This window comes from Myotis yumanensis, unplaced genomic scaffold (genome assembly GCF_028538775.1).
Source record: "Myotis yumanensis isolate MYYU_CA2020_CCGP unplaced genomic scaffold, mMyoYum1.0.hap1 SCAF_17, whole genome shotgun sequence".
NCBI lineage: Eukaryota > Metazoa > Chordata > Mammalia > Chiroptera > Vespertilionidae > Myotis > Myotis yumanensis.
In genome coordinates, this window is record NW_027223768.1 from 23,563,357 (window position 1) to 23,582,151 (window position 18,795).

The 18,795-nt window shown below is 48.9% G+C and overlaps 1 protein-coding gene across 1 annotated transcript in view; it reads left to right on the top strand.

Moving 5' to 3' along the window:
• CACNA1E (calcium voltage-gated channel subunit alpha1 E) overlaps positions 1-18,795 on the top strand; it is a 383,585-nt gene that overhangs the window by 294,318 nt on the left and 70,472 nt on the right. Inside the window, exons 10-14 of the mRNA XM_070397384.1 lie at positions 10,770-10,885; positions 15,572-15,625; positions 16,173-16,262; positions 17,153-17,362; positions 18,063-18,175. Of these exons, the coding sequence (XP_070253485.1) occupies positions 10,770-10,885; positions 15,572-15,625; positions 16,173-16,262; positions 17,153-17,362; positions 18,063-18,175 (583 nt within the window). The remainder of the gene's footprint in view (positions 1-10,769; positions 10,886-15,571; positions 15,626-16,172; positions 16,263-17,152; positions 17,363-18,062; positions 18,176-18,795) is intronic.

Genomic DNA, 18,795 nt, shown 5'->3' on the forward strand with positions numbered 1-18,795 from the left:
CCGTGGGCTGCAGCTTAAACGTTTGTTGAGCGGGCAGTCTCTGCTGGGACTATGGGTGCAGCACTGAACAAGGACAATTCAACACAGTCCCTGCCCTCGCAGACTTTCCAGTATAACAGGGTGACTGACACGTGGGCCGTTACAAGGAGCGTGAGTAGCGGAGGTACAGCTGCTGCTTGTAGGGGCCTGCGTCATTTGGGCCAAGCAGAGTTGCTGTGCTAAGCCTTGATTTTCCATCTGAGAAATGGAACTAGGTTTGACGGCTTTCTGCTCTACCCTGAAGATGTGAATGAATGGGTGTGTGAATGACAACCCCTATGTGACCCACTAGGAGACATTTCAAAGGGTCCTGAGTGGAAAGGCCCAGCTAGCCCTACTGTGTGGTGAGCTCACACATGGTGCCTTAACCCACACCAAGTCTCCACACTTCATTCCCTCCGGACTCCTCATCAGCTTCTCTCTGCCCATGTTCCCTTCGGATCTCAGCTCCTCTCCTCACTATCCACCATTCCCATCGGTCAGCTTTGGGTCTTTGGTTCTGCTTGTCCGTCCTGAAGGAGAAAAAGAGGCTTGTTTTAACTAAGGAGAATCTTTTTGATACTCAACCAGGAAGATTTTATAGTACCGTCCTGAGAGGAATCTTTAATGTTTAAATTATCTGGGGATGTCGAACAAAGGCTTCTGGGAAATTTAAAGCTTTATACAAAAGAAAAGTGCCTATGTGGTAGGAAGTGGATAATAAACTCTCAGTCATTCCCTTGAACACAGCCACACCCACTTCTCAGGCGCCTCCAAATTTTTTTTGGGGGGGGGGGGCACCGTTTGCAGCAGCTTCTCCGAGGAGCGCAGAAAGTGTCTCCTAAAAGAACTCAGCCATTTGTTCTCTGTCAGGATGCCTCTTTCATGCTGTAATTAGGGTGCTGTGGGGGCAGCGCTGGGGGAGAAGGAAGAATACCAAATGCTCTTACTCCCCATGGCTCATTCTTCCTGCACCACAGGGCTTTGAACCCACTGAAATATTGTGACCGAAACGCACACTATTATTCACATAAAGAGCGAGAAAGAGACGTGTGCACAGGAATTTGGGCCTTGATGGTGTCTGTGCGCTCATGTGAGGTGGCACAGGGTGGGGGGGATCATTAAACAGTAGGTTGGTCTGAATTCCATTTTATAACTCTGTGTCTTTCAATAGTCACATGGATTCTTTCGGCTTTATTTTATTTTTTCCAGTCTGCCAAATAGAGATAAAAGGGCAGTCCTGGTTCTCTTCTTTTTAAAATTTTTTTAAAAAATTGATTTCAGAGAGGGCGGGGGGGCGGGGGGTGGTGAGAAGGAGAGAGATGGCTGTCTCCTGCACGCCCCCTACTGGGGATCAAGCCAGCAGTCTGGGCATGTGTTCTGACCAGGAATTGAACCATGACCTCCTGGTTCATGGGTTGATGCTCAACCACTGAGCCACACCGGCTGAGCCCAGATCCCTTCGTGTTCCTAGTACAGGCTCTTCCTTGCCCGTCCCCGCTAATGGAAGGAAAGGTAGAGTAGTTGGAATGAAATAGGGCAACATTTAAGATGACATGAGGACTTTTTTTGTTTTGAATTTTATTTGCAGCAATTTCTTCATTATATTTTGCTGAAAATCTGTTAACACCTTTCTAGCACATGCCGGCAGGAGAGAAGAAGGAAGGGTGGGTGCTGGCGAGAGTCTAGGATGACTCTGTTTGCTACTTGTCATCTCATGTTCTCAAACAATGCCAACCACATCGTACTAGTAGGCACTCAATAAGTTGTATTTTGGAGGCAGCATAAACATATATGTACATATGAAGGCCTTGATCATAGGTTGTGTGTATTATTATACATTCTCAGGCGTGTCAGTGATATTTCAAATGGGCACTTGGAACACCTACTCTGTGCTCAAGACTACACTTTGCACTTGTTATCTATTCTTTGATTCAGGCCTCACAACACTTTGAGACTGTCCGGTGTCCGTGCCTGTTTTACAAATGAGGAAACTGAGACTCAGAGAGGTTAAGAACTTGCCCCAGATCCCACCCTAACAGAGCCAGGATTCGAACCCAGTTCAGTCCCATTTCAGAGCTTTTAGTCATGTGCTCTAACAGTCTGGATTACACCAACTTCAAGGTTAAAAAGCAAACCTGGAAACGTAGTCCAGCTCCTTCATTATTCCCTTTATGTTACTTGCCACGCCTTCCCCTGCACCGACTCAAACAAATAAACAAGACCTCAATGTCAAGAAGAGTGAGAAGGAGAAAAAGACCATGCATTTCCCCCCGCCCCCTTTCCGATCCTAAAAGAATCTGCCTCTGAGTTCTCCTGACTGAAATGTCATGAGGATGGGCAATGGCACTGGCTTTGGAACCCCGAGATGAAGTGCTGCTCCAGGTCAGCCACCACGCCCTAGGCCTCGGGCCCACACACCCTCTCTGTGCCGTGGTTTCCTTGCCTGTAAAAGGTGAGGCTGGGAGAGGTGATTTGCCAGGCCCTCCTCCCCTGATACTCTAGTCTGAGAACCCATAGCCTCTCTTCTGTTGCTCTGGGTATAGGGTGGAGGAGTGGGATGGGAGACAGCACCCTGTGGAATGGCAGTCACTGGCCTTCACTGCCTCAGGGGAGGGATTTCTGCTCACCGGAGGAACCCTCTCACGCCCCTGACCTCTAGGGAAGAGTGACTGTTGGATGCAGTGCCTGAGTTCATGCGCCTCTCGCCGTCCTGGATGCCCCGATATCCTGCTTAAGAGAGTCAATACTGGGTGGCCTTTAGAGGATTGGGTGCTTTATTGACAGCCTAAGTCTCCTTAAACCCTTTCTGGAACAAGTCAAGGGATGAGGGGTAAATAAGTGTAACACAGCCGAAGTGTGTGACCTTCAGGAAGGTGTTTGCTCTGAGCTGTGTTTACTCCTCTGAAAAAAAATGGGAGAAAATGTTTCCCAGGTTCATACGAGCTCTGAAAAGCTCTTTTACCCCCCACCCTCCAGCCTGATTCCCAATGAGACTGAAATTAAACTACCGGCAGCCCACAACCGTCTAGTGACTTCCCCCAGTCTCCCTGTTTTAGAGCCTATAGGGTTGGAGAGGTTTTTCTTGATGTCTAACCCAAATTCCCCCTTCCTGAAGCAGGCATCTTACAGGAAGACTGGTGGCAAGGCTCCCTAGGGACAGTGAAGCACTTTGGAAATACAGGCTGTGAAGATTAATAGGGAGGGATGTGACAGTGTGGCCATTTGTATGCCTGGCAAAGTCTGTCTACATATGCCTCCGGTGCCAGTGTAAGCATGTGTGTATTCACGCCAATGTGTGTGTGATGAAGCGTACAAGTGTGTACAGGAGTGTGAGTAAACAGATCTTTGAGTCACACAGGCAACCCATCCTGGCAGGCTTTGTCTTCCTTTCGGTTGCCATGACAGCAGCAAGGCCTCTGCATCAGTAAACAGAGCTCCCCCCCTGTGCATTGAATCAGGAGGAGGGGTCAGGAGCTAGAGGCCAAAGGGAGCCAAATAGCCCTACCACAGAGCATCTCTTGTCAAAGCAGACCTACCAGTACACCTTCCTCACTACATCATTGTAGGAGGTAGCTGCCCCCCCGCACCCCCGGGAGGGGGCAGGGGGTGTGACTGCGGAGACATAACAAAGGCGGGAACTTCAGGCTTCAGACCTCACTTCTAACCCCCCAAATTTAGTCACCTCATGATACCTTCTAAATATGTGAATGACCAACATCCTCCCATCACTCTGTGGACTAAAACCAGTCATGTTAATTTCTCAGCATGCAGCTGTGGCAGTGGCTCTATTACAGGTCCCTTAGTTCTGTAAATACCAATGAACTTTAATCTTAAAGTAAATATGACTTAAAAAACAACTCCACCTCTCCAACCCCCCAGCAAGCACACCCACAGTCACTCATGGTGTTATACCTTGTCTGTGAGTATCTATATAATTTTGACACTTCATCTAATTATGGAAAACACGGAATGGGTTATGTATCAGTGGTTGATTTTTTTCCAGTTACGCCTCTCATGTAAACTGCTGGAAAACCAAAGTGGTCACAAATGTAAATTCACTAACTAGGATGATAGAACAAAATTGAACTTAACCGTGCAATACATGGAGATCAGTCACGTCCTAAGTTTCCATAATTGGAATTTAAAATTTAACAACCCAAACCTTGCATACGTATGTGACAACCAGAATAGAGGCTCCTCTATCTCAACTCCAAGTCCTCTTCCTTTTCTCTGTATGAGAGCAGTGTCATGAGGGGAACTGCAGGCTATCTTCCCGGGCAGGAAGAAGCAGCCAAAAATAGGGATAACAGATTGGGTAGAAAGTATCTACAATGCAATACAATTTGTACCCCCCCCCCCCCCAAAACACACACACAGTTTTATTGATTTATAATCAGCATATAGCTTGTATTAATTTAAGGTATACAGCATGATGATTTTGATATATGTATACTATTTAATGGTGCTATCAACTATAGTTACCATGTTCCACATTACATTCACAGACCTTATTCATATTATAACTGGAAATTTGTACCTTTTGACCATCTTTACCCATTTCCCACCATCACCTCTGGCAGCCACCAGTCTGTTCTCTGTTTCAATGAGTTCAGTGTGTGTGTTTTTAAGATTCCATATATAAATAACAGCATACAGTGCTTTTCTTTATCTATCCGACTTATTTCATAATGGCTTCAAGGTCCATCCTTGTCGCAAATAGCAGGATTTCCTTTTTTTATGGCTGAATAGTATCATCTTTACCTGTTTACCCATCAATGGACATTTAGGTTGTTTCTGTGTCTTGGCTATTTAAATAATGGTGCAATGAACATAGGGATGCAGATCTCTTTTTGAATTGGTGTCTTTGTTTTCTTCAGATATATACCCAGAAGTGGGATTGTTGGATCATATGGAAGTTCTGTTTTAATTTTTTGAGGAGCTTCATACTATTTTCTATTGGTGACTGGACCAATTTATACTCCTACCAAGGGTTCCCTTTCTCCACATCCTCACCAGTACTTGTTATCTCTCATCTTTGTGATAGTAGCCATTCTAACAGGTGTGAAGTGATATCTCATTGTGGTTTTGATTTGCATTTCCCTTATAATTAGTGATCTGTAGCATTTTTCATGTACCAACTATATTCTTCTTTGGAAAAACGTCTATTCAGTTCTTCTGCCCATTTTTGAATAGATTTTTTTTTTTTTTTTGCTGTTGAGTTATATGAGTTCTTTATACATTTTGGATATCAACCCCTTCTTTAGACATATGATTTATGAATATTTTCTCCCATTGCCTTTTCATTATACAATGCCTTACAAGCATGCAGTCAGGACTCTTGGAGTAAATCAGATTTATTCCTGCCCCTGGTTATGAGCAGGGGGTTGTTGCATCCTTCTAACATCAACAGTGACTGATGAGGAAACAGGGCCTGAGATTACTGTCCAGGTTACTAACAGCAAATGTCACCTGGATGCATAGTTCTGAGACTAGATCTGATAGTATTTCTGCTTGAGCATGTGGGGACTTATTTCTGTTCCCTTTGTTTGGAATTCTGGAGTCCAGGTGCATCCCACCTTGCGTTCTGTCACATCCATGGGGGTGGAAGCACTGGATGGAGCCAACAAAAAGGAGCTGAGATTACCATCCTCTCACCCTCAGCCATAGGCCAATGCCAAGAGGACTTAGGGGACATGAATGCTCTTCTACTGTCAGCCACACTGTTTCCTATTAAATTTCCTGTTGCTAGGTCCAGGGGAGCTGGATAAACTGAGATGTGTGTAGGGCCTCTCTTCAAGGTACATTTCAGTAGAAAGTTTGGCAGTGGTCGTCTGGATGACTAAGTACAGTAACGGTCATAGGCTTTATCTTTGCAAAACCATTATCATCTGAATAACCCGCAGGATCTTCTGGGAAGAGGAGAGAGTACTCAGGACCTCTGGGAAGAGGGAGAGGAGGGAACAGTGGGGGGAACATGCTTCCCTTTCTTGGGTCGGGCCATGTATCTACTCATGAGAGTGGTGGGTATGTTGACTCTAGGTTAGGATGGTCAGTTGTGTTTTTTTAAATACATTTTATTGATTTTTTTTTACAGAGAGGAAGGAAGAGGGATAGAGAGTTAGAAACATCGATAAGAGAGAAACATCGATCAGCTGCCTCCTGCACACCCCCTACTGGGGATGTGCCTGCAACCAAGGTACATGCCCTTGACCGGAATCAAACCTGGGACCCTTCAGTCCACAGGCCGACGCTCTAGCCACTGAGCCAAACCGCTTAGGGCGAATGGTCAGTAATTTTTGGCAGGTTAATGGCACTGAATCCTGCTTATCCCTGTTCTCCCTAGAATGCAGTATCTGTATAAATAAATGGTGACTGTGGTAGGGATACAAAAACCAAGCAGTACATCACTAGCTTGACCAAAGCTAGGGCTTTTACACTAGGTCTTTATTAATCCAACACAGAGCAATGGATTCTCATACTGCTTCTCTATTAAAAAGACAGTCTTTTAGAAAAACAAACACTCTAGATTTTATATCCTTATTTTCCACAACCTTGGGCTGAAACTACATCCCTTTTGTGGATTTTAAAGGTTGATGTCTAGATAGCATAGAAGAGCTGAGGCCTTGTGAAAACAGCACTGAACCTGAAATGGATTGGTCCACATTAGATTGAATTCTGGCTAATTGGTTGATCTTGGACAAGAACCTTTTTGAATCTCTCAAGGTTTTTGTAAATAAAAGTGCACTAATTTACATGAAAGTGATTTGTAAATTTAAAAACTCACAAATGTGTTCTATGGAGATTAGCAGTTCTTAACATGTTATTTCCATAAGCTATGGAGTCTGCTATAATAGTAGACCTTGGATTAATCTTCATAGGTCTTTGTTGCAATCTGATGCCATATAGGCTCTGCATGATCTCATGGAGCCCGCAGACCAGTCGGGCGATGAGCCATGGGCACAAACAGTGATGACAGCAAGGGAGGGAGGGAGAAATGTCACGAAAGACACTGGTGCCAGACTTCTATCCTAGGATCCCATTGGAAAAAAACAGAAGAGGGCCACTCCATAAACAATATAGAGCGCGCACACACCCCTCCCTCCAGCACGGTCCTTCCTCCACTGAGGTGCACTAGCTGCGAGGAACTGTCCCCACTGGTGCGCATTCTTTGTTTCCTTCCTTCAGGCAAGAGGATTCTTAAAAAGCCCAGGCCAGATTTGTTGGGCTCCGGGCCTGTGAGCCCAGCGAAGATGCCAGGTGGGAGGGTGGGAGGAAACGGGGGCCTGCGATGACAAGATGACAGAGGAGAGCAGGGAAGCCAGCTGGTGAGGCCCGGAGCCAGGAAACTTCCAAGTACACGGGGAGCTTAGCCTGGGTTTGCTGGCCTAGCCCACCGGAAACCAAGCTGCAGGGTCACTCCGGGGGCCAGCGAGAGGTGACACACCGCATAGTTGATGGACTCATGCCACAGATTTTAGTGGAGCCAAAGAGAAACAGATTTTAGTGGCAGTGTCCGGGAGTTCCCACAGATTCACCTGCTCGCTTTGGGTCAGTGCAGAGAGGGAGTGTGCCTTTGTTTAGGCCAGTGGTTCTCAACCTTCTGGCTCTTTAAATACAGTTCCTCATGTTGTGACCCAACCATAAAATTATTTTCGTTGCTACTTCATAACTGTAATGTTGCTACTGTTATGACTCATAATGTAAATATCTGATATGCAGGATGGTCTTAGGCGACCCCTGTGAAAGGGTCGTTTGACCACCAAAGGGGTCGCAACCTACAGGTTGAGAACCGCTGATTTAGGCCTTTGGGACCCAGGGCAGAGTGATCAGTATGCTCACCAAGTCTGTATGGATATTTTTAATTTAAAAAATATACATAGATATATATTGAACATATACTATGTGCCAGGTCTAGCCTAGTCCAGAGGACACCACAAAGTTAAGAAAGACATAACATTTTCACAAAAAGCTCACATATTAGTAAAGTAGAGAGTCTCCTGTACAGCCCAGCACAGTAAAGCTCCGGCTGTGTGATGGGCTGTAAAGACATAGAAGAAAGGTAGAAGGGAGGCCAGAAGACTAAGGAGAGGTTAGGGGAGAAGAACACTAAACAGAAGAGGTGACATTTCAGCCTGGCCTTGAGGAAGGATTTTGACAGACTCGGGTGCAGAGAAGAAGGGGTTCCAGGCAGAGAAGCAGTGGGAACCAAGCCTTACAAGCCTGCACTGCCTTTTCGGGAGGAGAGAGAAGTTGCTGCAGTGGGAGCATGACTGAGAGGGACAGCCGGAGCGCATGGGGTAGAGAGGAATGATGGAAGGTGAGGCTTGGACAGAAAGGTCCAGATGAGACTGTGAAAGACTGAAGGCCATGTTAGCTGTGTGTACCTCATTTAGCAGCAGGAGGAGGAGGTGTGGAGGGGAAGGGATTAGAACAGAGAGAAGATGGAATTTAGAAGATCTGAGGGTCATGGTTCCTTGGACACTTGCCCCCTCCAAGGGCCACTTAACTCCTCCTTGGATTCCGTTTCTGAGCTGGAACGTGGAGATGTTGGTGATCTCACCCCAGATGCTCAAGGATTAGTGTGTCCCTCTGGTCACAGCCTGCTTCAAGTCCCCCTTTTCAAGGTCTTGCTTGAAACCTCCCTGAATTCTCCCAGAGCATAGCTGAAAAATTAGGACACATCCATATGAAACAATAAAGAAGGGACATACAGATACGCCACCGGGCAGATAGGCGGGGCGTGAGGAGCCCCGGCTCATAGAGCAGACAGCGCTGGGCTCTAGTCCTGGCTTTGTTGCTTAAACGTGAACAAGCGGTTTAGCTTTTCCCTGGAGGATGAAAATACATGTTCTGCCTTCTTCTCAGACGGGTTGTGAAGATTCAATGAGGAAAATATACAGAGGTGCTTGAAAATTAGAAAGTGTTCTACACACATTCCTCCCTATAGTTATTGTTTTAGGTTTGGAAGTGATCATGTTGTAGAAAGATAACCAATCGCTGTGAGATGGAGGAAATGAAGGGGAGAGAGGCAGGTGGTGGAGAGACCAGGTAGGTGCTACTGTAATGGTCCAGGCAGGAGAGGAGGGGGTCCTGGACCAAGGCGGTGAGGATGAAGAGGGAGGTGGATCTGGTGTCCTTCTGAAGACAGAACCAACTGGAAGTCGGCACTAATTGGGAAGGAGGGATACAAAGAAGAAAAAGAGCCGAAGGTAAGAACTTTGATCGGTGGCGACGCCAGCCCCATGCTGAAACCCATGAATGAAGGTGGGGAAAGGGGGTGCCCCAGGGCTTGAATTGTTACCTTGTCACTCACTGGCCTTGGCACTCTTCATTTTCACCCCCTCCCTTTCCATTCCCCACAACACCCTTGGTAGAACCCACTGGACCCGCAGCCAAGCCCAGGAGAATATCTCCTCCCCTGGGTATGTGCCACATGCCCATGCCCTCAGCCTCACTGTGATCATTATAAGGTGTCGGTGCCAAGGAATCCATCTCTATCTGTATAGGAGGAACCGGATGAGGCCCTTCCGACTCCCCTGCACAGGGCCAGGAGCATGACCCTCAGCCCCTGGCTCATGTTTTAGTACCTGGACAGGAGGGAGAAGCTGACAGGACCCACGATGGGTGCTGGACCTCTTCATCTTCAAGGGGCACCTCTTTGTTAATGGGGAGCCCTTGACAGCATCCAGGACAGTGGGGGAGTGCCTGAGCCGTGACTGGGAGGTGCTGTTCTAGCTAGGGGCATTCTCGCCTGGAAGGGGTTTGGTGATGTGTAGGACAGTGGTGGAGGTGGTTTCTGGACAGGCCCACTAGCTCATGAATTTTTCTTGATCCCTATTTGCTCCCCATTGAATTAAACCATCTCCCTGTCTGCCAGGCAGCACTCATTCCTCTTCTTTCTCCATTGCCCATGGGGCTTTAGTCTTTGTTGTCTTGTGCCACAGAGTGGCTGTGGGCCCCTGGCAGTGGGCTGTGTCTTCTCACCTTGGCTTTCCCTCTGTCCCATCATCTCCCCTCGGCTCCACCCCACCTCCCTCCTGTCTTCCTCCTAGAGTCCAGGTGCCCTTCTCATGTTCCTTTTCTCACTTACCCGCTGCCAGCCATCTTCAAACAGCATGGCAGCCCTTCAGCGCGTCGGTGTCAGTGGTCTTCAGGGACAGCCATTATCGAGCGCCTCAGGATACAGGACCCCAGAGGAGGCACAGCACGCTGGTTAGAGTTCAGATCCCAGCAAGTTACTTTCTTCTCTAAGCCTTGTTTCTTTCTCTGTTAGACAAGGATTTTAATAGTGTTTATCTCAGAGGGCGGTTATGAGGACTAAAGGAGTTACTGGGTATGAAAAGTTTCATACAGGGCTGGCCTAATAAGTGGTCAATATACATGAATCATTATTGTACTTAAAAGCAGAAAGAGTAGCCATGCCCCTTGCAGGGTTAAGGGCCTCTGTTGTAGCTGGGGACGCGGCATGTATAGCATTTTGAGGCCTGGTTCGTCACGTGGCTAAGAAAACACCTTTCTGAGCAAGCAAGCAGAGGGTGTTAGTGCTGATTGGTATAAACCGGATCCTGCATGGGGCTGAATGAGGTGAGTTTCTGAACAACTTTTTAAGGATGTCATGGATGCAGCTGGGACCAAGGGAAGGGGAAAGGGAGTGCCCAGAGGCACCTGCTCAAACTCTCCTCACATCATCCTTTCTCTTAGTCATGGCACTGCCTGAACTTAGTGCATCTCATCCTCCTTGTCCACAGGGAATTTGCCAAAGAGAGAGAGAGAGTGGAGAACCGGAGGGCTTTCATGAAGCTGCGGCGCCAGCAGCAGATTGAGCGGGAGCTGAACGGGTACCGCGCCTGGATCGACAAAGCAGGTAAGGCTGGCAGGCGGGACGGGACGGCTGGTGGCGGGCTGCATGGGCGGCAGGGACCTCCCAGTACCTCCCTGCCCAGGGGCAGCCTGGATCGGAGCAGAGAGAGGCTCTAGATGCCTCATTTGCTTCGAGGTTCCCTGCAGGTCCCGCTTTCCTTTATCTGGCATCTGACAGTCCCTGTTCTTCTATTAAACACCTTCATGAGACAGACATGTTAGCACGGTGCACTGAGGAAATGGTAACATGACCCAATCCTGGAGCTGAGTTGGGGCCGGTAACATTTTGTACTGCTACTACCACTAACAATAATAATCCGTTCATTCCACGGATGGTTAGTGCTGCTTCCTTGGTGCCAGGTCCTGTTCCAGGCTCCTGGTACAGCAATCCGCCAGCACTCTCCTCTCCTGGAGCTCACTACCCTCTAGTCGGGGAAGGCGGCAGTGAACAAAATTATACATAAGTAACTTGTCAGGAGGTGATAAGACCAGTGAAAATAGATCCAGGTAGGGCCATGGGGCGAAGGGGAAGTCACAGCTTTAAATAGAGGTATCAGTCAGGGTAGATCTATTTGGGGGACATTTGAAGGGGATGAGGGGGCGAGCCACAGGACCATCTGAGGGAGAAATACTCCAATGCCAAGGCTGTAAAGTGGGAGCAGCCAGGAGGGGGTGAGTAAGGGGAGGGGTTCAGGAGACAGGATGAGGGCAATCACAGGGGGAGAGGGCAGTGGATCGGGCATGACCGGCATTGTCAGGGCGAGTGAGGCAGGAACCACTGGAGGGTTTTAAACAGAGGAGGGACGTGCTCTGATTTAAGCTGTTGAAGAAGCGCTTGGTGGCTGCGTTGAGAATAGATAATAGGAGGCCAGAAGCAGGGAGAGCAATTGTGAGGCCATCACAGTCAGCGGGGGGACAGGTGATGGTGAGAACTGGTTTTGCCTATTCCCCGAGCTGTCACCAGTTCCCCCGTCTTGGCTCTGCATCAGGGATGATTCTTGCCCCGCCCTGAGCGTAGGCCCAAACCCACCACGAGTGCCTTCACTCACGGAGCCACCAGATTCAAGTTGGACTGTGGCTCAGCCGTGTGGGAGAGACATCAGTCACCCCGTCTCTGTCAGTAAAAAGGCTGCATGTGCTTGCCTTGCTATTTTGAAGGCTGGCTTGCATTGGTCCTATTTATCTTCATTCTCTTCCTGAGCAAAGAGGACATTTTTTAATCGAAAATTATACATGACAGTCAGCACCTTTTCTCTATTCCCAGTAGAAAGCATAGCACAACTGTGAGGCCTCCCGGGGCAAAAATTGGAATCTGATTTGCTGCTTAGTTGCCCGAGCCTTATTCTTCTAGAAGAGCTTTGGAATGGCGCCGTGACACTCACTCCGCCACCAGCACACAAAGCTCTCTCTCTGCTCCGGAGTCAATGTTGGATGATCAGGGGTGAGAGAGAGAGTGTGACTGAAACTGCTACAGTGGGGCCTTGACTTACGAGTGTCCCGACTAACGAGTTTTTCGAGATACAAGCCATCTCTCGGCCGATTTTTTGCTTTGAGTTGCGAGCTAAAATTCGGGTTACAAGCCAGCTTCAGATACCCCACCGCTAGTTGGTGCAGCGAATGTCACAACATCAGCCCAGCATCACGTGTCTCACTCGTTCACTTTAAGATTTGACATACGAGTAATTTGAGTTACGAGCTCCGTCACGGAACGAATTAAACTCGTAAGTCAAGGCCCCACTGTACTTCAAAGCCAGACAGCAATCACCACCCTCTTTGGGACTCTCTGCATCCCTTTGCCTCCTCTGGAAGCTGAGCCATGCCCAGGCGTGTGGACTGCACTTTTGCTTTCTCCTGGGAGACCCTTGTGTGAGGGTGAACGTGAGTAACCCTCCCCTCTTTCCAGAATGGTAACTCGGCTTTACTGAGCAGATCTGCCGCCAGGCCAGGCAGGCAGCTTGAATCCCAACTGCCACTGGCTTCCTGGATGGAGTTGCCATCTGACAGACCACCCTAGCGAGTGGGTGGGCGGCAGAACTGGGAAAGGACCTTCCGGCCCTGGCCCTGGCCGCACTCAGGGTCAGGTGCACGCCCGGGATGCCGCTCTCTGTGGCTCTGCTTTGCAAATCCATGCAGGATCGCAAGGCTGCACTTTCTTCCAGTTGGCACAGCACAGCCAGCTCTCTCCTCCTTCTAAGAAAAAAGACGCACTGCGACGTCAACCTGTGCTTCCTGGCCCTTCCCTTTACACATGGAGCGGCAGTGAATCAGAGACATATGGGTTACATTTCCCTGGAAAGGCACTCTCAAGTTCGAAAGCAAACTTGGCAAAAGGCATTGGGGGAGGGGGGGTTTCAGCACATCCAGAGCCCTCCAGCGCTTCCCAGAGATGCTCCACAGCTCCACACAGCCCCCCTCTGTTTGGGGGTCCTCAGATCTGCCCACCCCAAGGTCCAGGCACTGTACACAGCCAAGCCTCTGGCTTGGGTCATTCAGGTTGCTATGAGGTGTTTTAACAAGCACCTATTTTATTTTATTTATTTATTTATTTTTAATATTTCTGTTGATTTCAGAGAGGAAGGAAGAGGGAGACAGAGATAGAAACATCAATGATGAGAGAGAATCATTGATCGGCCGCCTCCTGCATGCCCCGCAGTGGGGATCGAGCCAGCAACCTAGGCATGTGACCTTGACCGGAATCGAACCTGGGACCCTTCAGTCCTCAAGCCGACGCTCTATCCACTGAGCCAAACCAGCTAGGGCTAACAAGTACCTATTTTAAAAGGGTGCTCTCAAACTGTACAGTCCAATGACTTTAAAACCCTCTTTGTCTGCATCAAGGAGCATTCCACCAATAACACTCAAAATGCTAACTTAGAATTTCGCCGGAGGCTGTACTCAAAACAGAAAGTTAAACATTAGGACCTGGTAGAATGGCCATCCTCCTGAGCTTCAAAATGCCCCCTCCCTGGGAAATACATTCATTATACGCTCTCAATTTTATATGCAGGTGGAATTGTGGTAATGACTTTACCCTTTTCTGCTTGTCCTTGAACTTGTTACAGGAGCTTAAATTATAAACCATCCTTTAATAGGGCCTGCTGCAAGCTTTCCCCCAGCAGCCGGAATCCTAGGCAATGGTTGCTTAGGTCTCCAAACTGGTCTACTGTAGGCCAAGTGAGGGTGGGGCCACATAGGGGACTCTGAGTTCCACCAGACAGGGCCTATTTTGTTGGCAAGTTTGGAGGGATGCTGGTGAGGCTTATTCTAACAAGTATAGAAAATAGGATCTTGCCAATGGGGAGTACAGGGCTGCCCTGGGGGAGGCCAAGGGACTGTGTGGTGCTTTTCCAAACACCAGCAACCAAATACATTGTTCCAACACCAGTCAGTCCTGCCATTCTTCGACACCTGTCGGATACTCAACAATTCAGTTCCATTCTGACACTGAGTACTGCCTGAAGTTCATGCACACCCCACAGGTTAGGGACCAGCCACAAGCAGAGGCCCCCAGTGACCTGCATTTCTGCTCCACTGACAACAAATTCAGAGGGGTCCGGGTTTGATAATTCACTAGAACAACTTCTGGAGCTCAGGAAAAATGATAATTACTACCAGCTTATTCTAAAGAATACAACTCAGGAACAGCCAAAATGAAGATACATATAGACCAAGGTGAGGGGCAGAGGTTGGGGGTGTACAGCACTGCCGTCCTCTCTCCAGACATGCCATCCTCTTAGGATCTTGGCGTGGCCACCAGCCCAGGAGCTCCCTGATGTGTAGGTTTTATGAAGGTTCCATCCCATTGGCATGACTGGTTAATTCATCAGCCATTGTTATCCGTAATCTCTAGCCCCTCTCCCTTCCCAGGAGGTGGGAGAGGGATAGGGCTATAAATTATAACCCTCTAATCCTGGGGTTGGTTTTTCTAGTTACCAGCCCCCATTCTGGTGACTAGGCCTCCCCCACAATGAGTCATCTCATTAGTGTACAGAAGACAGTAAATTCCCAGGGTTTTAAGAGTTCTGTGTCAGGAATAGATGGTGAACAAAATCCAATATCACAAGGACACGTTCATGATGGGCCCAAGCGTGGTCAGCTCAAGCTCTGCCCAAGGAAGGCAGGATGGAGTGGTGGGTGGTGGGGTGGGAGGAAGCCAGCTCTCCAGCCCTGTTCCTCTCCCTGAGTGCTGCTCCTCAGGAAGTAGACAGGCCAACGGCCAAAGCGTGGCCTCGCCTCCTGAATGAGCTGGTAGATGTGAAGTTGCAGACAAGAGAAACTGAGGAAGCACCCGTTGCTGGAGAAGGCTTAAGGGGTTAGGAAAGACAAGAACCTGGGCAGAAGAAAACCTAGAAACGGAAGTTTTCATTCCTCTCAGTTTAAGGGGGTTTTAGTTAAAAAGGTCAGCTCTGCCCCTCATGAGCATCCTCCTGAAGGGGTGTGTCAGACACAGAGCTGGATTTTGCCATCTTCCCCAAGTGCCTGTGCACCCAGAATGCCCTTCTGTTCTGATGTGTCTGGGGAGCTCTCTCCCTGACCTTGGTGACTTTCTCTTGCTGATGCCTGTGACGGACTGTGAACCCTTTGTTCCGTCTCTGTTGCCCTGGAGCCCAAGCCCTCCCTGAGGGATTTTCATTTTGCAAGATAATTTGCCATTTACAGATAATTGACTAAACCATTTGTTTCCATGTAGAGGAAGTCATGCTTGCTGAAGAAAATAAAAATGCTGGCACGTCAGCCTTGGAAGGTAAGGCTCCAACCAACTCCTCACTCCACTGGCATCGCCCCCTCTTATGCGTGGTGGTCTCTCTTGATCCAAAGAGGAGAGAGAAATAAAAGAGGGGCGCTCTGGGATTTGAAACCGAAGTCTGTCATATAATCCTTCATGCTTTAAAAGGAAGGGAATTGAGTCACAAATTTTTAAATGCTTTTTAACGCGATGAAAGCCAAATCCAAGAGTTACTTTGGTTCCAGGGTGTGTCGTTGATAATGTGCAATAAAAAGCACATTATGCAATCCATGGCATATAAGGGATCTTCTTTGAACATCAGTGGAGATCCTCTTGGGACCACTTTCATTCCCAGGAAGTGCCTCGCTGGGGAGGAGCCAGCGCAGATAGGTGCCTCTGAGCACGGGAGTCTTGTCTCTATAGACGTTTGCGACTTCCGTGACCCTGGCTCAGCTGTTTAAGGGCAGTCGCCTGGGTCCCAGAGGCCTCTGGCCCACAATCCTCAGTTTTGAGCAGAATGACCCGGTTGTGCGTGTCCTCACCTGCCTCCCCTGTCCTGGCGCAGTGCTTCGAAGGGCCACCATCAAACGCAGCCGCACGGAGGTCATGACTCGAGACTCCAGCGACGAGCACTGTGTGGATATCTCCTCCGTGGGTGAGTGGGACCAGTTAGGTCTTCCCCTCTCTGAATCTCCCATCAAAACAAAGAGCCTGTCTTTTGAGAAGCACCACGAAGAGGAAGGGAACCCAAAGAAACCAGAACCCAGGGATGTGATTAGAGAAGGTGTGGGGATCTAATCTACAATGACTTAGAAAAAAATGGACGCGGGGACCCTGTTCACATGAAACATGGGCTTAGAAAAATCCAGCCCAGATTCTTCACGTGTGCCCATGTGTCCATCAGCCGGTCTCTCCTGCGGGATAATGAAAACCCACTCAGATACGTTCCAAGGAGCTGAGGGCCTGTTGCTCCTAGGAACCCCCATTTGAGAACCTGCTTAACCGCAGTAGCACCCACCTCCTGCCATCCCATCGTCCATGTGATATTTAAACAAATTCCTACTGAGAACCCTACAGCATGACGTGTTCAGTCCCAGGTTCTCTTAGAAATGCTGGCAGATGGCAGATATTTCCTCCTCAAGAAAAAGGGAGGGGTCTTCATTCTTAAAAGCAGAAGAGGCGTACAGAGCTCACTACTGTGTTCGGCTGCCCGTGGCAGAAAGATCACAGAGCAGCAGAATGATTCCAGCCCCCGAAGTATATTGAAAAGGAAGGGCCAGAGAGAAGCCCAAACATAAACATGATCTGATTCGCTTTAAGATACCAGGTATATATGCCTTGTGTCCTCCTACCCAGGGAATCCTTTCTAGGACTGAGCGTGCCCAGAGGAAAAGCAGGGATCTCTACTGTGGAGACACCTTATCACGGGTATCCCTAGGCCCGCAGCATGGTGGCGACCCAGCTGGGGGACCGACACTGCCCCCCTCGCCACAGAGGGTGATCGTTTTTGCAGCCTCATTCTCCCTCCTTGCTTCTCCCCCACAGGCACACCCCTCGCCCGAGCCAGCATCAAAAGCGCAAAGGTGGACGGGGCCTCCTATTTCCGGCACAAAGAGAGGCTTCTGCGCATCTCTGTCCGCCACATGGTGAAATCCCAGGTGTTTTACTGGATTGTGCTGAGCCTGGTGGCTCTCAACACCGCCTGCGTGGCCATCGTCCATCACAACCAGCCCCAGTGGCTCACCCACTTCCTCTGTGAGTGACCCGTGACTGCGGGCTCTCCAGGTGCAAGTGTCAGAGAGCCAGGATCGTGCCGGGCCTGGCAGTGCTTTTGTCCGCCCAGAGTTCTCCCCCTTCACGTTTGTGAGGGAGGCCAGGGCTGTCTCCAAGGGACCATTCCAATCTGTCATTCGTTATTGAATCAGATAAACAAATCTTTGCTGAGGAGTCAACAGATGGCATTGCAATTCGAATGCTGTAAGGCCTTCACTTCGTATTTTAAAGAGGATCAGTGGTGTAGGGAGGAAGCTCTTAGGGCAATGGGTACCTCGAATAGACCACAAAGGGGACGTAAGGCTTAGTCAGCTCTGGGTAAGGCTGCCACTGTGTGTGAGTGGGGCCCCAGGAGGCTGCCACGACTGGGCGTGTGGGGGACCCACATCGAAGCCATGGTAAAGCCCCGTCTTTCCGGGGAGCCACCTACCATTTAAAGGGCAGTGGCAAACCCACCTGTTGATGGAGAGCAAAGCCGACCTGGGGAGCACCTGGGGCTGCTGCTGGGTGAGAGCGAATTCTGACATCATTAGGTGTTGCCTGGTACTGACCTGCCCTGGTCATGACCCTCCTCACATGTGTGGGTCCTACTCGTGTGGAGGGCACCTCTGCAGTTTTTGGGTTTGGGGGTGTGGGAGCCTGCCATCTGGGGAACAAATGCTCCTGCTTTTGATGCTTTCAGACTATGCAGAATTTCTGTTTCTGGGACTCTTCCTCTTGGAGATGTCCCTGAAGATGTACGGCATGGGGCCTCGCCTTTATTTTCACTCTTCCTTCAACTGCTTTGATTTTGGGGTAAGTGCTCGGGAGCCCTCCTGTCGATAAGCCACGGGTGGGACAAGGAGCTCCTCTCTTGCCCAGCATGAAGCACTGAAATCAGAAATTATACCAGGGGGCCAGATAAGGTTAGCTAACGGGGGCAGGAGTGAGTGAATCCTTGCCACACTAGGTTGGTTGGTTGGTTTTAAGCTTTACTTTTAATGTTTTCATGGCAGTGTAACACACACCATAGAGGGCACCCTTAAGTGTACAGCTCAGTGAATTTGACAAAGCTAGAGTTTTAAATCACTTAGTATCCTGGGAATGCCTGAGAGGGGAGAGAAAAAACTTGATTCCAGAAGGTAGTTCAATAAAAAAGAGGAGCTTATATATTTGGAGTTTTTTTTAGTTTAGTTGCAGTTGGGAAAATTATCTAAATATACCCTCATACAGACATGCACATGGATTCGCGTACGCGCACACACACGTTAGAAATGTCGTCCACTGTCCACTTGCTAGATAATATGGATTTATAACTGTGCACGTTCCTAACAGGATTCAGGTGCTTTCACATACACTGTGGTCCTCCATGGCTTTCAGGAGCCCTGTCCACTAGATTGCGTGTCAGGAGTTAGCCTGCCCGTTCCTAGAGGACA